Source organism: Urocitellus parryii, chromosome 13, assembly GCF_045843805.1.
Source record: "Urocitellus parryii isolate mUroPar1 chromosome 13, mUroPar1.hap1, whole genome shotgun sequence".
In the NCBI taxonomy this organism is placed as follows: Eukaryota; Metazoa; Chordata; class Mammalia; order Rodentia; family Sciuridae; genus Urocitellus; species Urocitellus parryii.
The window spans coordinates 26,838,742-26,856,419 of NC_135543.1; the positions used below are offsets into that span (position 1 = coordinate 26,838,742).

Genomic DNA, 17,678 nt, shown 5'->3' on the forward strand with positions numbered 1-17,678 from the left:
CAGCAGCTAATAAATTGCAGCAGTAGACTTCAAAGTTTTCCCTGTTTCGCTCCAAAGTGTGTATTCAAATCCCTTCCTGGTCCAATATTATGATAATAAATCCAAATAGGCGTTTTCCTGTGCCTGAATTATCCTGGTCCTCGCTTTCTCTCTCCTCCATATATTTGCCTACCAATCTGGGTGGATTGGTCCTCTCTGCTTATGCTGGATCCAGCTGCTCCAATTAAGTATGAATTAAGAAGCATCTTGAAACTTGGGATGTAGTTCAATGTAGAGCACCTGCCTCGCATGCAAGGTCTTGAGTTGGATTCCCAGCACCACCAAAAAGAAAAAAAAAAAAAAAAAAAGGAGGGAAGAAAGGCAGGCAGGCAGGCAGAAAAGCCCTAAGCTGATTTGTAACTGAAACTCTTGTATATTAGCTCTCCATGGTTGGAGGGTTGGATGCAGGGACAGAGTGTCCAAGGTCCCATATTTGGTTTTTGTATGAGCCAGCCCCTTTCTCTCTTTTCTTTCCAGAATCCCCAGCCCTTTTAAAATATTTTATTTAGAGAAAGGGTCTAGCTGAGTTGCTTAGGGACTTCCTAAGTTGCAAGAGGCTGACTTTGAACTCATGATCCTCTGGAGCTTCTGGGATTACAGGCGTGAGCCACCATGCCCAGCCCTTTCTCCATTCTTCATGAATGTCATTTTCTCTGCAGGATCTGCACCACCCTGACCACTCAATTCTTGGGCTTCCTCCTTGCTTTGGGTGACACAGTCACATTCTGATTCTCTTCCTACCTCTCTGAATAGTCCGCTGAGGTGGTATTCCTCAAGGCTTACTCTTCAGCTTTCTCCTCTTTTTCTTTTTTTTTTTTTTCAAACTGTATCCAGCTTTATTAAAGATACTTTTCATAAACAATCATGGTATTTCAGGCAGGACATGGGCAGACAATCGTTAACAGTATACAACAACCTTCAAACTCCCTTCTTGAATGGACTACCAAAATCAGAAAGCCACTATAAAACCCAATGAAGTCTTCATTTGATGCTCTGAATAGGGAAAGTTTAGAGTGAGGGTTGACATTTCACATTTAGCATGTTGTTTAACAACTTTTCACAAGCCGACCCTGACTTTCAGGAAATGAAAGGAAAATGGCAAAAATTATTAATCTGAAGATCCACAATCTAGAAAAGGAACTGCTGCTCTTCTGAGGGACACTATTCTCAATGACGTCACTGGAAAGTCCAGATTGCCCCACACACTGGTAAAACCAACTGTTGGGAATCAGGTCCCAACAGGTTTAGGGGAGTTAAGTCTATGCCAATGGCAGAGAGGGTCAGGAGGACATACAGATGAGTTTGAGTTTTTCCATACCACAAGGCATTTGTGCCAAGGTGGCTATGTGTGCCAACATCAGGGAATCCCTTCCTCTTAGGAACAAAGAGGAAGTCTCTCAAAACTAGAAGGGAAAGGTGTCTTCCCCCACAGCAATCCAGCTTTGGAGACATTCTACTAGTGACATATGCTCCTTCCCCCCAAAACAACAATGAAGTGTTCTGTGTGCTAACAACATAGCTTAAAAAAAAAAAAAAAGTAAAACAAAATTCTGCATTTTTATAAAACTTGATAAAAAATAGTATTTCAAACTGTACAGTCACCAGAAGTACACAGTTATCAAAAACGCACACACTTCACTTGGCATCTCCAGCACCTTCAGCTTTCTGTGCCTGGTCTGTTTTGGCATCTCCATTTTCTGCAGGGTTATTCCCATCCTTGCCAGTGTCAGCTTTTCCTTTCTTCCCTTTGGGTACCTTCTCTCCCTTCTTTGCAGGGGCCTTTTTAGGCTTGGGCTCTGGCTTTGGAGGAGCAGGTTTGGCAGACAACCTTGCAGATCTTCTCTGTGGTTCGTCTTTCACCTTGGCTTTATCTCCTTTAGCATCCCCTTCAGCCTTTCTCTTGGGCATGGTGGCGACGGCGGCGGGACGCAGGCGCTGGACACGGGGATGCAGCGGCGCGCGGCTTTGGTCGGTCCGGGGGTCGCTCTCGCCTCTTCTTCTTCACACTGCTCTTTCTCCTCTTTTTCTACATCATGTGTGCGTGCACATGCACATATATTCTTCCTGTACCTCAGGGGCAGAGTCACACCTCTGTTTTGACCAGTGAAGGCGTGGTCCATGTCAATCCCCACGTTATTCACCAGTCATTCGTGAATTAGCTTTAGCTATTTCAAAAATCAACTTCACTTGCAAGAGCCAGACTTTATGCCACTGATAACATACAAAAAAACTCCTCTGGGCCTCTCCAGCATGGTGGTCTACATGGACCCCAGAAGCTCTAAAACCTTAGAAATCCAGCTCAACATTGTGGTGTTGCCTTCTTAGAAAAACTGGAGTAAAAAACCCAAGACTCCAATAAAATCCAAGATTCCTATCTAAAGACAGGGGAACAGATCTTTCTGCCCACCAAGCTGGTGAGACAATCAAAAGTCAAATATATTTTTCCTTTTCTATTACAGGAAGAAAAACAGTTATAGCTCCTTCATTCCTTCAATCTCAACTGCCACTCCACTTAGAAATAAAAACCAGTGTTGCCCCAGTACCGTAACTCTCCCTGCCCATACTTCTTTCCCTAAATTTTCTTTGCTATTGAATCAGGGCAATAGTTTTCTTTTCTTCTTGGACCCCAGAAGATGCCCTGGACTGCTGTCCCAGCAGCACACTTGGGCTGTTCTGTATGAATCACTTGCCACAAAACCCACTCGGCGCTTGGTGATGTTTCTAAGGAAACATCTTTCCACTGATGAGCTGTGGCCTGGGTGGGATGGAGAGGGAGGAGGATCCAGAAATAGCTGGATCCTGCACACGGCATTGCTCAGCACCCAGAAGCTGGATCTGTTTTCCTAATTCCCTAAGGACTGGAAAAAGCAGTGGGGGTGGAGTAGGGGGAGTAGGAAGGCCATTTAGTCACAGCCCCTGGGGACGCATCAGCAATCTGGGAAGAAGGCTTCTAGAAACGTGTCCTCACAGGCCCACCCACCCACCACGATGATTCCATGTGTGGAACAGGCAGGCCTGAAGGCAGCCAGGAAGTGGAGGAGAGGAAGTGAGAGGGGAGGACAGGCGACTGTTGTGTCTCAACAGTGACAAGACTCCTAATGTCACTTCATGTCAGTATTACCTTGGTAGACTTGGATGATATTGGCTCTTTGAAGCAACAAGAGGTTTCATTTACGAATGCAGCAGGAATGCTGGCTGGACCGTGCACTGAGTATGGTGGGGTAAGGGCAAGCGTGATATGTCCCCAGTTGCCCTCACATTGGGAGACACACCTGTAACCATTAGGTCTCACAATGCACCAACAGGCTTTGGAAAGCAGGGCTCTGGGAGTGCTGTGGAGAGAGAGACAGTGGGTGGGAGGTCTGGAATGGAGGTGGGGTGCAGCAGGGACAGAGCTCATTTGGATGTGTGAGTTTGATGCTGGGTTCTAGTCGAGGTGGAGATGACCACTAGGTAACAGAGCAAGGGTTTGAAGCATGGGAAGCAACTGGAGATACAGACTCAGGAGCTCAAGGAAGACACTGCCAGGCTGTGCAAGATGAGCTGAGAGAGGTGGTGGAACTGGGAGGACTTGGGGTCCATGGGGTGCAAAGGTGATGAGGACCCATGATGCTACTCCAGAAGGCACAGCAGAGAGGAAGAAGAAGAGTGTGTGCTGCAGAACCCAAGGGAACACCAGGAACCCTGTCGCGGGTGTGCCTGTGCCAGTGCCCGCGGCCATGAGCAACCGTAGCCTCTCACTTACCCACATTGGATTCGAGGTGGTTGTGAGCCCAATTCCAAGGGCTGGAGAGAAAGCCCTGCTCAGGTCCTGCAAGGAGGGGGACTCCTTTCCGAGGGTCTTGTAGGAATCCTGAGGCTCACAGGAGATCCTTAGCCCTTAATCTAGGGTAGGTGCCACTCCTCTCTATGTCCTGTACCACACACTGTGCCACTGTTGCTGTTGGCTCTCTGCCAACACTCAGGTGTCATTTCTCTGAGTCATAAACACCACTGCATGAACCCTGGCTTTGTCAAGAAAGGCTTTCTTCTGCCTTGAGGCCTTCTCCAAGTCCCTATAGGAATCTGGCAGCCATCTCCCTACTGGGTCTCTATGTGCACATGGGGGGTCCCTACTTTCAAGGAAAAGGGAAACTAGCCTCTAGCCTTCATCTCCCTTGGGGAGAATCCAGTGAAATTGCTTCATCCTTGACCTGAAACTAAAGATCTCCATGGACAGAGGAGTATGGACAGGGGAGAAGCATTCCTACATTCGTCAAGGAGTTTTGTGGGGGCTGGGTTGTGGCTCAGTGGTAGAGTGCTTGCCTATCAGGTGTGAGGCTGGGTTTGAGCCCCAGTGCCACATAAAAATAAATAAATAAAATAAAGGTGGTATGGTGTCCATCTACAACTAAAATAAATAAATAGATAGATAAAGGTTTGGGAGGCTTGCCTCTTCCCACTGGGTTAGAGATCGGGAAAGGGCTGTTTAATTGAATTCTTCTTCCAGGAGGCCATAAGCTTCCATTTTCCTTAAACTTTCTGTACTCATTGCCCTAATAGGTATCAAGCACTTCCCAGGGTTCCTGGGGGACAAAGGATGGGCAGCAGTCCCTGGGACTTGGGGGAGAAGAGTTTGTCTGAAGCCCTGGGGGAAGTCAAGGGGACACAGTGGGGTGAAGAATACATGAAAATAAGAAAATGGACACTGACCGGCAATGATTTTTAAAAACATATTGTAATTTTCCCATGATCCAGTTAGAAGGATCTGGCGTTGACACCAGTCAGATGGAATGTCATGTGATTGTCGGTGTGTCCCAGCAGGAAGATTTAGTGACCACAATGTAGACACACTTCAGGTGGCATCCGGGGTCTTTCCCCCGGACACTGTGGAGGTGGCTGGTTTGAGGTGCACTTGGAGAAGTCCCCATGCTCTGGTTCTCTGAGAGCCCCTGGGTGCAGATCAGCAGGGGTGGCAGCCGAACATGCATAACTGAGCAAGAGGAAGGCCTGACTCCTTGAGGCCTGCACCACACCTCAATCCGCCTGCAAGTCCGGCTCCCAGACCTAAAGCCATGTCATCCTTCTCCCTTGGTCTTGTCCATCTGTCCGACTCCTTGCCCAGTCGTGCTGTACTCGGTGCAGATCTTCACCGGGAACGTTCCCGGGGCGGGGACAGATGCCAAGGTCTACATCACCATCTACGGAGACCTGGGGGACACCGGCGAGCGGTACCTGGGCAAGTCCGAGAACCGCACCAACAAGTTTGAGAAAGGAACGGTATGCGGGGCGTGCTGAGTTCACCCCACTTCCCTTCTCTTACCCTGGGACATTTATCTGGGTACTGGCTCTCCTTGGTCCCCAGGGGTGTTCGGGAATTCTGTGGGATATTGGGAACCCCCATGGGGGCTTTTGCCCTTGCCCTTCCCCCCACAGGGCAGCCCATCCCCCTTCCTAGCAGGTGTACCTTCCCAGGGTCCCACAGATGATGTCAGGTGGGGCAGAAGGTGGGGCTCGAGCTCTAGGTTGTTGGCTTCATGGGAGGGTCTCATGCCCGTGGAGGTGACGGCTGGAGGGTGGTGCAGTCTGTGTGGACAGAGGCTTGGCCTGGGGGTCTGGAGCCTGGTCTGCCTTCAACTCCATATGTGATTCACCTCCTCTGACCTCAGTTTAAAGTAAGGGGTCAAATTTGAATTGACTCAACTCCATCATGCAGAGCCCTGGGCAGCACATGGCGCTCGGGAACCATGGACAAAATGGGGGAAGCAGACAGGCCTCCCCTCCCACCCAGATAGAACCTCTTTGACCTGGCCTGTTTATTGAGGCACCAAGCAAGTCCTTTGTCAAGAAAAGGGTTCTGTGACTATTAAAAGGCTTTAAAAAACCACATGACCAGCAGTATCAACGGTCCTTCCAGCTTGAACATACTGTGATTTTACAAGAAGGAAGAAGTCTGTCCAGAGGGACCTTAAAGGGTGGGCATTGCCAGACTTCCCGTTGCCACCAGCTCAGCTCTCTCCCTGTGCCCTGCCTGCCTGGACCCCTTCACTGGACCCACAGCCTCTTCTCCTCTGTATTCATCTAAAACTTTCCCAAACCCCCAGAGGCCAGGAGATCATATCTGGGGAATTGGCTTCTGATCCAAGCTGTAGTCTTGCTCGTTGGTTGTGTGGAGGGATTTCACACTCCAACCTGTGGGTCTTTATCAAGGGTATCCTTAAGCCTGACATTCAGCCAGGTGTGACACTTAGTGTTAAACCACTTGCTACTGAATGGAGGAAATCAGACCTTGGGCAAGAAAAGCGGGTGTCACCTAAGTGGGTCTTCAGTGGCTGGTGACCCCAGGACTAGGGTCTCATGGGAGGAGCTCCAAGCTGGTAACAGGTCTCCAGGAGTCAGACCCCAGGGCTCCTTAATCTAGAAGTAAGCCATTTCCCTTTACTTCAGTTTACTGCTTCTAAAGTGGAATGTAATGTGTTAAGTGGACCTTGCCCTGAGAGACAGAGTGAGGTGAACACATTCGGTTCATCACAGAAGGTCATTTAAAGTCTCTCTCTCTCTCTCTCTCTCTCTCTCTCTCTCTCTCACACACACACACACACACACACACACACACACACACACACACACCACTAGAGATGTACTTGTTCACTGCTCATGTACAGTGGCTAGGAGGAAGCCTACCCTCCCCAGTCCATCTTTTGGGGAAAAAAATAGAATGCCAAAGAGGTCAACCATTTGACCATCACATTTCATGTGATGTCCCTGGGGTCAGGGATGAAGCAGTGCCAGACGCTGGGGTCTGATCACCTGAATTCAGATCCTGGTTCTAATACTTACTAGCTGTGTGATCTTGAGCAAGTTACTTAGCAACTCCATGCCTCAGCTTCCTCCACATAAAATAGAGTTGACATTGAGTCACTGTGACCGTCAACTGAATTAAAACCTGTGAAGTACCTCATCCCTTTCTCCTCCCATCTGCTGGTTCTGATGCTCCATCAGGAGAGCTGGAGCTTCCTCTGGATCGGTTACTATTTATAGGAACTGAAGTTCACTGCGGGCATCTAAAAGCTTCCATTTCTCTAGTCACTTGCACGGGAACCTAGGAGTCACCCCTTAAAACCCTTTTTCTATCAGCACCCCCTTCCCACCTATATCGAATCAATCGCCATTTCTGGGAGATTCTCCCCTCTAAATATCCTCGGGTCAGTTGAGTCTGCTCCGTGGCAACTCCCCTTCTCACCCCTCTTACTGAACAGGCCTGGTGTCTCTGCTCCAGGCCCCACCAGCCAATCCATCTTCTTCTGCTTCCCTCAATTACCCTGTCCAAAGCTGTTAGAGTCACTCACACATTTTAGTCCTTCAGGGGTCCCCATAGATCCCAGATCTCACCCGAATCCTTCACATGACTTGCAGACCTTCCTGACCTACCCTGGGTGGCCTGCCTGGAATGTCCCTGACAAACCCCTGGGCTCAGTTTCCAGAAAGTTCCATGCTTTCTCCTGTCTCCACACCTTTCCGAATGCTTTCTCTGAGTACATGGACATGCTTCCATAGAAAACGGACAATGCCATTCTGTGGTTTCACTTTTTTACATAAAAGGCATCATGCTATATAAATACTCCTGCAGTTGCCTTTGGCATTCAGTGGGATGCCTTGGCAATCTTTCTGTGCCAGGATATTCAAACGTAGAAGGAGTTGGCTCTTCTCTGTCACCACCACACACATCCATTCCCCAGGCAAGGCTGTGCCAGAGTTGTTTAACTGTTCCCCAAGAATGGAGCCTCAGCTGGCTTCCAGTTTCCCACTATAGACTTGTCCTGCAAAAGCATTCTTATGCACATATGAAAGTCTTCCTCTAAAACAGATGCAATGAAGGGGAAGTGCTGGGCCGCAGGGTATGCCCATTTCTACTCCAATGAACTCAGTTTCTGGTGTATCAAGTTAACAGGTTTAACTCATCTGTCACTGTCATGGCCATTAGAGGCCACCCTCTCACATCAGAGTCCATCTTTCAAATACCCACGAGTTTATCCCAAGGGAAATTTGGGCAGAGGCAGTTTTCTCCAAGGAATTGCATACATGAGTGGACTGGAATGGGGCCATTATGGAAGTGAGGCCTTGAACTTGGAGATCAATCACTCAGGAATTTGGACCTGGAGGTTCCCCAGATAGGATCTGTTCAGCCCAATAATGAAGGAGGGTGGAAGGCCCTGAAAGGATGGGGTTGGAGTGGGATGAAGTGGGGTGCTCCCCACCAAGTCCCCCCATGGACTCCCCAGGCCGACACTTTCATCATTGAGGCTGCTGACCTGGGCGTCATCTACAAGATCAAGCTGCGCCATGATAACACCAAATGGTGTGCAGACTGGTATGTGGAGAAGGTGGAGATCTGGAACGACACCAATGAGGATGAGTTCCTGTTCCTGTGCGGGCGCTGGCTCTCCCTGAAGAAGGAGGATGGACGGCTGGAGAGGCTCTTTTACGAAAAGGTACAATGAGGGATGGTCAGGGCCTTGGCTCCGCCATGGCCTGTCACCATCTTTATACCTGGGGAGGGTTCTTGAAGAAGAAGATGTTGAGCTGTGACAGGCCTGGGTGATGCTTTTCTGGACAGGAGTACACTGGGGACCGCAGTAGCAACTGCAGCAGTCCCGCTGACTTCTGGGAGATTGCCCTGAGCTCCAAGATGGCGGACGTGGACATCGCCACTGTCACGGGGCCCATGGCTGACTATGTTCAGGAGGGCCCAGGTAAGATGAGACTCTCAGAACACAGATTCAGTCCAGAGGGCCTGGGGAAACCAGACAGAAGCCCGAAGCTGCATTGGGAATCCCCTGCTGGTTGACAATGTACTCAGATACACAAAATACTATGTCAGGTGTGGTAGGAGCAGGGAAAGAAGTCCCAAGCTGGTTGGTTGGGGACATAAGCTCCATTTCTGGTTCTGGTTCTCCCAGCTTAAAGATTTTTTCTTCTTCCGTAAAACAGCATCATAATTCCCTGACAAGTTCACCTTGCCAACCAGACTTTTGAGATAAGGTGGTTCTAGATTTGTCTATTGAACATTTAAATACACTACTTTCCTTTCAGTCCCTTAAGTGTAAGAGTGTGATAGTGTCCCCTCCAGGAGACCACGTGGTGGGCCTGTGGGGTTGGGCAAAGAGAGCTATCTATTTACACAGTGCCTCTCCCCCTGTGAATACATGACAGGACCCCCGCCCCCCAAAATGCTCCTCCTTAGCTAAGCACCATGATCCCTGTGGAAAGGCCTGAGGGCTCTCCTCGTGGAGATAAAACAGGGAAACACAGGTACAGAAAACATCTCATGTTATCCCACAAAGGGCTAATCTGGAAACTTTTCAGAGACACAGATTGTATATCCTAAACCCACTGTGCCAGGGCAGTGTCCCCAACCTTTTGAGGAAGATGGTCCAGGAGAAGGATTTCCAATTTGCTATCAATCAGTCACTGCAAATGACAGTGCCCTGGAGATAGTGGCTTAAAGGAATGCAGATTTTTTTTTTTCTTTCATGAAAGTTCAGAAGCAGGCCATCTGGAACTAATCCGGCAGCTCCAGTGACATCAGGCAACAGGTTCCCTCAACCTGGTCACCCTGGCAACCTTATAAATGGCTTGCATCCTAAAGCTTGCCCATGACTCTAAGATGGCTCTTGGAACCACAGCCATCCCACCCACATTCCAAAGAGACTCAGAACTTTTAAAGAAGGTTTTCCCTACAACACCTGCTGGCCTGTAACTCCTCAAGAGCTTCAAGGGGAGGGATACGAGAGGGGAACTAGAAATCTATGCCATGCCCACCGAGCAAGTTGGTATGCTGATTAGTCTAGTTTGGCTTGGAAATAGATATCTTCTAGAACTTTACTACATGATATATGTACGTATAATACGTTTTTGTTACTCTTCCCGAAATTCCTCTCTATGAGAACTCACTTTTGCCGACCTCATTTTTTGCTGACCGTGGAAGCCCTTTTGCCCTGTAACTCCTGCACGTGGACAGAGGCCATTATTCTGACCTTCCTACCTGGTAGTGCTGGGTTCAAGACAATTGGCCAAAAGGGTTCTCCTAAGCTTGACACTCCAAACCAGTGACAAGGACACTCTCTTTGTGCTCACTTTGGGAGTTACCAACTCCCTCGTTCGCGAGTGTAGACGTCAGTGGGAACTCCTCCACTGGGAAGTTTTCTTGTTCTGGGCTCTGAAGGAGCCAAGGGCAGTGGTCTCCAGCGGCCATGGCATCTCCGGGCCTGTGTAGCGCGCCCTGCACGCCAGCCCATGGTGAGGCTGGGCTGCCACCATCTCTTGCAGTCATTCCCTACTACGTGTCAGTGACCACCGGGAAGCACAAGGACGCGGCCACCGATAGCCGAGCCTTCATCTTACTCATCGGAGAGGAGGACGAACGCAGCAACCGCATCTGGCTGGATTACCCCCAGGGGAAGAGGGGCTTTGCCTGCGGCTCAGTAGAGGAGTTCTATGTCGGAGGCTTGGACGTGGGCACCATCAAGAAAATAGAGGTGCTGGCCTTTGGGGCCCTGTGATGGTGACCACTGCAGAGAAGGAAGGAGATGACTAGGACCTGGGGTGGGTGGGGGGTTGGGGGTCAGGCAGAGCAATGACCTGGAGCCCCACAGACCAGGAAGCAGAGGGAGACCTCCCAGCCTCCTCCATCAAAGAGCTGGGTGACCTTGGGTGAGTCTCCTGCCTCTCTGGTTCCCATTCTCTACCCGTCCAGTGGAGATGCCTTGTGTATTAATTCTTTTTGAATCACCATGTAACAAATTCTCACGAAGTTAATCAGTGGATGGTCTCTGGTGGCCACCCTCCCGCTTCCCAGACACATTCCAGATGTGCCTTAGCAGGTCCACTTCTGAAGGCCTCACTGGGATGACAGCAAGTTGCAGCCAGAGATGTGATCTTGTCTAAGGCTTAGGGTCCTAGTGACCAAATCCATTTTCTTGGGGTTGTGAGGATGGAAGGCTTCAGTTCCCAGTGTTTGCCTGCCATTCCCCACCATGTGGCTGTCTCCAAAACATGGTGGTGTCCTTGTTCAAGGCCAATAGGAGACCATCCCTTCTGCTTCAGACACCTCTGACTTCTTCTATCCCCAACATTCAGATCCTCTTTTCAAGGGCTCCCCTGATGAGCCAGAGTCATTCTTTGATTAACTCAAAGTCATCTACTTAGAGACCTTAATGAGATCTGTAAAATCTCATTTGTGGGAGGGCCTTGGGCCAGTGGGTGCCCAGCACACTGGAAGGAGACGTTGAGAGTGGGGCCACAGGACAGGGAGGGGGACGTTGAACAGAAAGGACTCTCTTCCGGTTGTACCCAGATCCTCACAGGCTGGTCTGTCTCTTCCCAGTTGGGCCATGATGGAGCCTCCCCCGAGAGCTGCTGGCTGGTGGAAGAGCTGTGCTTGGCAGTGCCCACCCAGGGCATCAAGTACACACTGACCTGCAACTGCTGGCTTGCCAAGGACCGGGGCGACGGGGTCACCTCTCGTGTTTTTGACCTGCTGGATGCCATGGTGGTGAACATCGGGGTGAAGGTGTGGGGACACTGTGGATGTGCCTTGTAGATAGAGAGCAGCAGGGGAGATCAAGTGAGGAGGTAGGAGACTCATCACTAGGGCACTCTAGCCTGGCACACTGGTTAGACTCACTGTGCTAGAAACAAGGAGAGGGCTCTCTTTGGTCCGATGCTGTGTGACCTTGGGCAAATCACTTAGCCTCACTGTTGCCTTGGTTTCATGATAGGTTATAAACAAGGTCATGAACAATCTGTAGAAGAGCTCTCGAAGGTAATAGCTCAGCATAGACATGCAGGGTTGCTGTTCTCCCAGGGTGCTATACCAGCACCACCAGCCTGGGCACAGAGAAAGATGGCACTTGAGATACTCTGGTCTCACAGCACAGGGAATGAGACTCTCCCTGGCTGGAAGAAGGCAGAAGCTACGTACCCCTGTCCTTATTCTAACTGGCCAAATGATTTTGGCAAGTTGTATGAACTCAGGCCAGGGCCAGGCAGGACACAGGATAGGTGGCTGGAACCCAAGGACTCACGGTCAGTTGATGGCCTGACCCTGTGGTCTCTCTCTGTCTCATAAGCTGTGGGATCAACAGAAAGCCCTGCCCTTATCTCTGCCGCTGAATCTAAACTCATGGCCATCTCGGCCATCCCCCAAAGGTAAGGACTGAGCAGAGAGGCCCTGCTAATCTTGGGCATGGAAATGGCAGAAGGGTCTGAGTCCTGGATTCTAAAATCCTTGACAGGCAGGAGCAGGGGTGCCTGTGCCTCCTCTGCAGAAGAGTAGGGAGCAGAACGTTCCACGGTACAGCCAGCCCCCTGCTTCCCAGACGCCTTCTGTGGCCGACTGGACGATGTGGGTGAGCCACCACTCAGCCAGGGCCCAACACACTGACCCGCTTGCCAGCCAGCCGGGTGCGCCTGTGCGGGCCCCACCCACACAGGGCAGCCACGCCTCCTCCCAGCTCTCTAGTCCAGGAAAATCCAGCTCCATACCCCTGCTATTCACAGAACAAAAGAACACAGCTCTGTCACTGTACAAAGAACCACAGGGCTCTTTGGACTGGCCTTCTCCCCAGGACACTTGATACCAGACCGGATTTACAGGAGCCCTGCTTCTGTCTCTTTTTGGAAACACACCAGTTACATAAAAAGGGACACATCTGTGTAAAGGAGAGGAAGGTGGATGCAGAGAACACAGGGGCAAGAGGGCCAGCCCTCAGAGGCCGGTCTCCATGGGGCCACCAACACGCTTGTTTTGATCATTCTATTTTTTTATGCCTGTCTGCATAAGAGCAAGAAAGCACCAGGCTCCCATATGTGTCCACAGTAGCCCCTCCTGCCCACCATGAGTGTCCTTGGTGGGCAGCATAGGGGGCTCTGGGTAAAGCAGGAGAGCTGTCTGGCATTCCCCCTGAGAGTGGCCCTGAGCCCTGTGGGTGGGGCCTGCACGTGATAGAGCTAAACCTGCAGGGTCCTGGGGAAGATTCTAGATGCTGCTAGAAAAGCCTCCAGCAGGTGCAGCGGCACGGGGTATTGCCATCCTGGTGAAGGCAGGAGGAGGCAGCCACGGGGGAAGAAGAGGGCCAGGGCTTTTCAAAGGAGCCATCAGCCCGGCTTTCCGCCTCCTCTGCTGAGCATCTAACCCTGCTGTCAGTCTGGATTCTCCTGGCCAGGGAGAATGGAGGAGGAGCCCAGCCCCAGGGACACCCCAGAACATCCGAGTGGGTGTTGTCTCTTGCCACCAGGCTGCCTCTCACGGGAAGAGCCAGGGCAGGGCCTGGGAGAGGGCTGGGCTCTCCCCACCCCCCGTGGGGACAGCTGGAGGGATTTCATCCTTTTTGGAGCCAACCTGAGGCAAAAGAGCAAAATCCGGATCTAAAGCAAAAGTTCTGTGAACAGGCAATTGTCCTGTTCACTGATGGTTTGAGGCCGAGATCCTTCAGAAGTCACTCCCAAGGGTACCCCTTGCTCACAGACCTCAGTGTAAGCTGGCTGTGGTGGGAAGTGGGGACACCTGGAACCCCAAGGCTCATCTGTCACTGTCATGCCCAGGGCCGGGCACAGATATGAACTGTCCATAGCCCACTCTAGTCTGTGCCTCACCACAGGGAAACGGGCTGGCAGGTGGCAGGATCTGCCCAGGGTCAACAGCTGACAAGTGGCAGATCTGGGATTCAAATGAGCTCTGGATGATTTCAAAGGCCACTGCCCTCCCACTGTGGTTGGACTGACAGAGACTGGATGCACCTTGGCTTTAGGCCACACCGACAGCCCTCTGCCAGGCTGAGCTCTCCAGGGCTGGGCCCCGTGGGGCCTGCGAGGGGCAAGACCTGGCTCTTGATCCCCAGGCTCCCCCCATTGCTTGGTGGGGGGGGCTTTCTTGGAGCTCAACGAGTGCGTCTTCTTTCCCAGGGAGACTGAGGCAAGTTGAGTGGGTTGACGAGGCGCCTGAGGCTTAAGACCCTGTCCCTCCCATGGCAGGTGCTTTACGAAATGACAGTGTGGACAGGCGACGTGGTCGGTGGGGGCACCGACTCCAACATCTTCATGACTCTCTATGGCATCAACGGGAGCACAGAGGAGGTGCAGCTGGACAAAAAGAAGGCCAGGTACCTCAAGAGGGCCCCTGCCCCTCTCCCCTCCTCCCATCCAGCCCTCCATCCTCTGCCCCAGCTGGCCTCAGTGTGAGCAGCGAGTCTCCCACACCCCTGCACACCGTGGGACCTTCCAGCTGCACCTTTGTCACCCTGTCTCAATACTTTCTCTCTTTCGAGAGCCAGCTCAAGCCCACCTTTCCCGGGAGCCTTCCTGGACCACCTCGCCCTGACAAGTTCTCCCTCCTTTCCTTCTTCTTCTTTTTTTTTCCATTTGGTCATTCAAAAAAAGCCCAACGCAAGATCTATATTTGCTAGTGCTGTGTCCTTGCTAATTTCTTTGCTTAAGGGACCATAAGATGCAGACTTTAGGGAAAGTTGGGGGAAGGGTACACAAAATTCTTCTTCTTTTTTTTTTTTTTTTTTGCAATTTTCTACCTAAAACAATTGCAAAACAAAAATCAATCCATTTCCAAAACATTAAAATAAGAAAAGAATGAGCACTGGCTCGGGCCTGGGAAGGGGTCATGTTCTGGAGGGCCCAGCCCTGCATCCATGGCACCTCCCGCCCCAGGTGCACAGAAGAGCTACTGCCATACACAAGGGCTGGCAGGTGCCAGGCATGGTTCTGAGCCAGGCATGGCAACTCCCAGTCTTTTCCATGGCCCCCTGAGGACACTGACCATCACCCCCATTTTACAGGTGAGACAACTGAGTCACAGAGAGGGGAAGTCATAATGCTCCGGGATGCCGCGGCACTGGGAAGTGCGCCCAGATGGGCTTCAGTCTTGAGCATGAGGTTCCCTTAAAATGGGGACTAGGAAGGACAGTATCATGGGCTTCCTGGAGCACTTGGTCAGTGCCTGGCATTGGACCACCCTTTAGACAACAGGGGTTTGAGTTGGTTTTCCATGCTCAGCCATTGTCCTTCAAACATCCTGGCCCCTGGCACCTTAAAACCCAAGGAGACAGACTCAGGTCCAAGCCTAGCAGCTTTAAAACCCAGCCACGGCCACAGTGCCCCGTCACCATCTGGAGCTGGTGAGATCCAGGGTGGCTTTCTTCCGAATCCCCCTGCTCCTGGCTCTGGCCTCACAGGTAGGGACCACTGAGTGTGTACCTCTGGATCCTCACTGGGGAGGTGGTGCTGAGGATGGTGATCTTGGTGATGATGGTGACGACTGGCATGAGGATAAAGAAGCTCTTTCTTGGGGACCAGGCAGGAATTTCCTCCCATGGCAGAGCAGCTGATTAGAGTAGGAGCTTTGCCCGCCCTCTGCAGCTCCTCCCTGGGCTGTGCTAAGGAGATTTACCTGCCTCTTCTTAGCACTTCTGCCCTCTCATTACCCTGCTCCCGGTTCCTTCTGGAATTCTTCCTGGAGCAACTAGCCATGAGGATGATAGTGAACATTGATGAATCCAAGTGCTGTGGAAAGTGCCCTTTGATCTATGTCAACTCACAACACCCCCTGTAGTTTACACCATTGTGCCTGAGACACAGAGAGATACAGTAACTTGCCCACGGTTGCACAGCTAGTAAGAAGGGAAATTATTGGGATTTGAACTCAGGCAGTTGTAGGAATAAACAAAGATCAAAGGCCATTTCTTCAGAGTTTGTTGCTGCAAGGGGGGTCAGTCACCATCACTTGGTATGACAGGAGCTCACAGGCTGTCAGAAGAGGGGAAAAGATTTCTAGTGAAGGGTTACTTGAGGCTGGAGGTATACTAGGAAGAATGGGGGTATCTTGTGTGATTGGATTGTAGAGCACGGTGGGTCTCTCTGGTTGGTCTTGAGCTGGGAACAGGAACAAAAGCGGGGAACTGGCAGTCACCAACCAGGTCTTGACCATCCTGAGCCAATCTCTATAGAGCCTTGGGCTCCCTAAGAGGTGACTGTGGAAGCTGTGGGTGTCAGCTCTGTTGTCACGCGTGGTCTGGCTGTTGTCCCTGTGCCCCGTGCGTGCTCAGTCCCTCTGGTCTTCACCTCTACAGTCACTGTAACCTCCATCCAACCCTTAATTCCTGGATTTTTCTCTGGCTACCTATCTCCCTCCCACACTCCCCCTTACTGAGCAGATGTCCAGGGCATAATCACTGGTGGGACGGGGGCTAGACCTCACCTCTGGGAGTATCCAAATTCCAAAAGTTTCTTGAAATCCCAAATCCCATCATCATCAATATAGCCATATTGCCAATGCTTCTAGGCCCCTTTAGTTCAAGGGTTTCTCTGAATGAAGATCTATTTTGTGAGCAGGACCACGATTTTTCAGTGATGCTGTTGGCCAGCCCAGGGCTCTTCCCTGTGGCCTGTGCTGTCTTATTGTATTTGCATGCGGCAGAGGTTTCACCAGGCTCCTGGGGTCCTTGCGATGGGTGTCTGCATCTTGACTGGGGTCTTGGATAGAAAGTCCCACAGGGCATAGGTCACAGTCATGGTTTGATGGTGTGCAAGGAGATGTACTTCCCAAGAGAGGCCATGTGGCTGGGTGCAGTAACACACATCTGGAATCCCAGTGGCTGGGGAGGCTGAGGCAGGAGGATCCTGAGTTCAAAGCCAGCCGCCACAACAGCAAGGCGCTAAGCAACTCAGTGAGATCCCATCTCTATAAATAAAATACAAAATAGGGCTGGGGGTGTGGCTCAGTGACTGAGTACCCCTGAATTCAATGCTGGGTATGCCCCCCCTCCCCAAATAAAGAGGCCATGTGATCAGAGAAGGCTGTGGGCAGGCTGGACCCAGAGGCCAGAACTCAGCTTGGTCCACAGCATTCCCAGCCCCAACCCCAACTTTGGAGAGCTTCTCGCTTCTAATCACCATAAATGCACACCGGCAAGTCACCAAGAGAGGGCGGGCTCCGTTCCCCCGCTGCCTCTAAGAGGAGGCATCCTTCTCCCTCAGCAGCGCTTGCGGTCTCAGCCCCCGCTGGCGGTGGCCTCTTTTTATAAATATGCCTTGTATCCAAGGAAGCATGACAATTGCCACTCAGAGCTGTCTCTTCAGGGCCACCTGCATCACTCCGAAGGGCTTATCAACAGTATCACCTGGCATCAGTCAGCAGCCAAGCAATCAGTCACCATTGAAGGTCACATTGTACATGTGGCAGTGTGGGAGGAAGACAGAGCCTCTCGGAAATGATGAGGTCATTCAGCACAAAAATAATAATAGCAACAAAAGCCGCATTACTTTCTATTTGCCACCACTTTACAGGTGCCCGTAGCATTACCCAATCCCGGGCCACTGTGTTCAGTGGTGCAGATTGCACATAGAAAAAAATATGAATGACGCCTTCTACAGTTGTGCAGTGCCCAACCTGCCCCATCACTCGTGGTGGCCCTGTCACTCGGAATCTCATTTAAAGCTTTTCAGTTTTGAAATTCTTTTGGCTTTTAAAGTTGTTTTCACATCCATTTGGTCCCCATGAAAGCTTTGTGAGATTGTAGGGTTAGTGTCATTCTGGAAGTGTTCCAGGTGACTTAGCAGAACATGATCAGAACCCAGAACTAGTAGCTCTT

General features: G+C 51.0%; 2 protein-coding genes across 4 annotated transcripts in view; one reads left to right on the top strand and one right to left on the bottom strand.

The window, feature by feature from the left end:
- The window catches only part of Loxhd1 (lipoxygenase homology PLAT domains 1), a 137,767-nt gene that overhangs the window by 94,147 nt on the left and 25,942 nt on the right, over positions 1–17,678 (top strand). For 2 of the 3 annotated variants that reach the window (XM_077792369.1, XM_026414512.2), the window contains 6 exons: positions 5,144–5,298; positions 8,301–8,510; positions 8,636–8,771; positions 10,348–10,556; positions 11,405–11,590; positions 14,053–14,180. In XM_077792369.1, coding sequence (XP_077648495.1) covers positions 5,144–5,298; positions 8,301–8,510; positions 8,636–8,771; positions 10,348–10,556; positions 11,405–11,590; positions 14,053–14,180 — 1,024 coding nt within the window. The remainder of the gene's footprint in view (positions 1–5,143; positions 5,299–8,300; positions 8,511–8,635; positions 8,772–10,347; positions 10,557–11,404; positions 11,591–14,052; positions 14,181–17,678) is intronic. The other variant, XM_026414511.2, reaches the window with a different exon arrangement.
- On the bottom strand, positions 1,515–1,974 carry LOC144250000 (non-histone chromosomal protein HMG-17). The gene has a single exon (XM_077792325.1). The coding sequence runs from the start codon at positions 1,945–1,947 to the stop codon at positions 1,675–1,677; it is 273 nt and encodes a 90-aa protein (XP_077648451.1). The 5' UTR covers positions 1,948–1,974; the 3' UTR covers positions 1,515–1,674.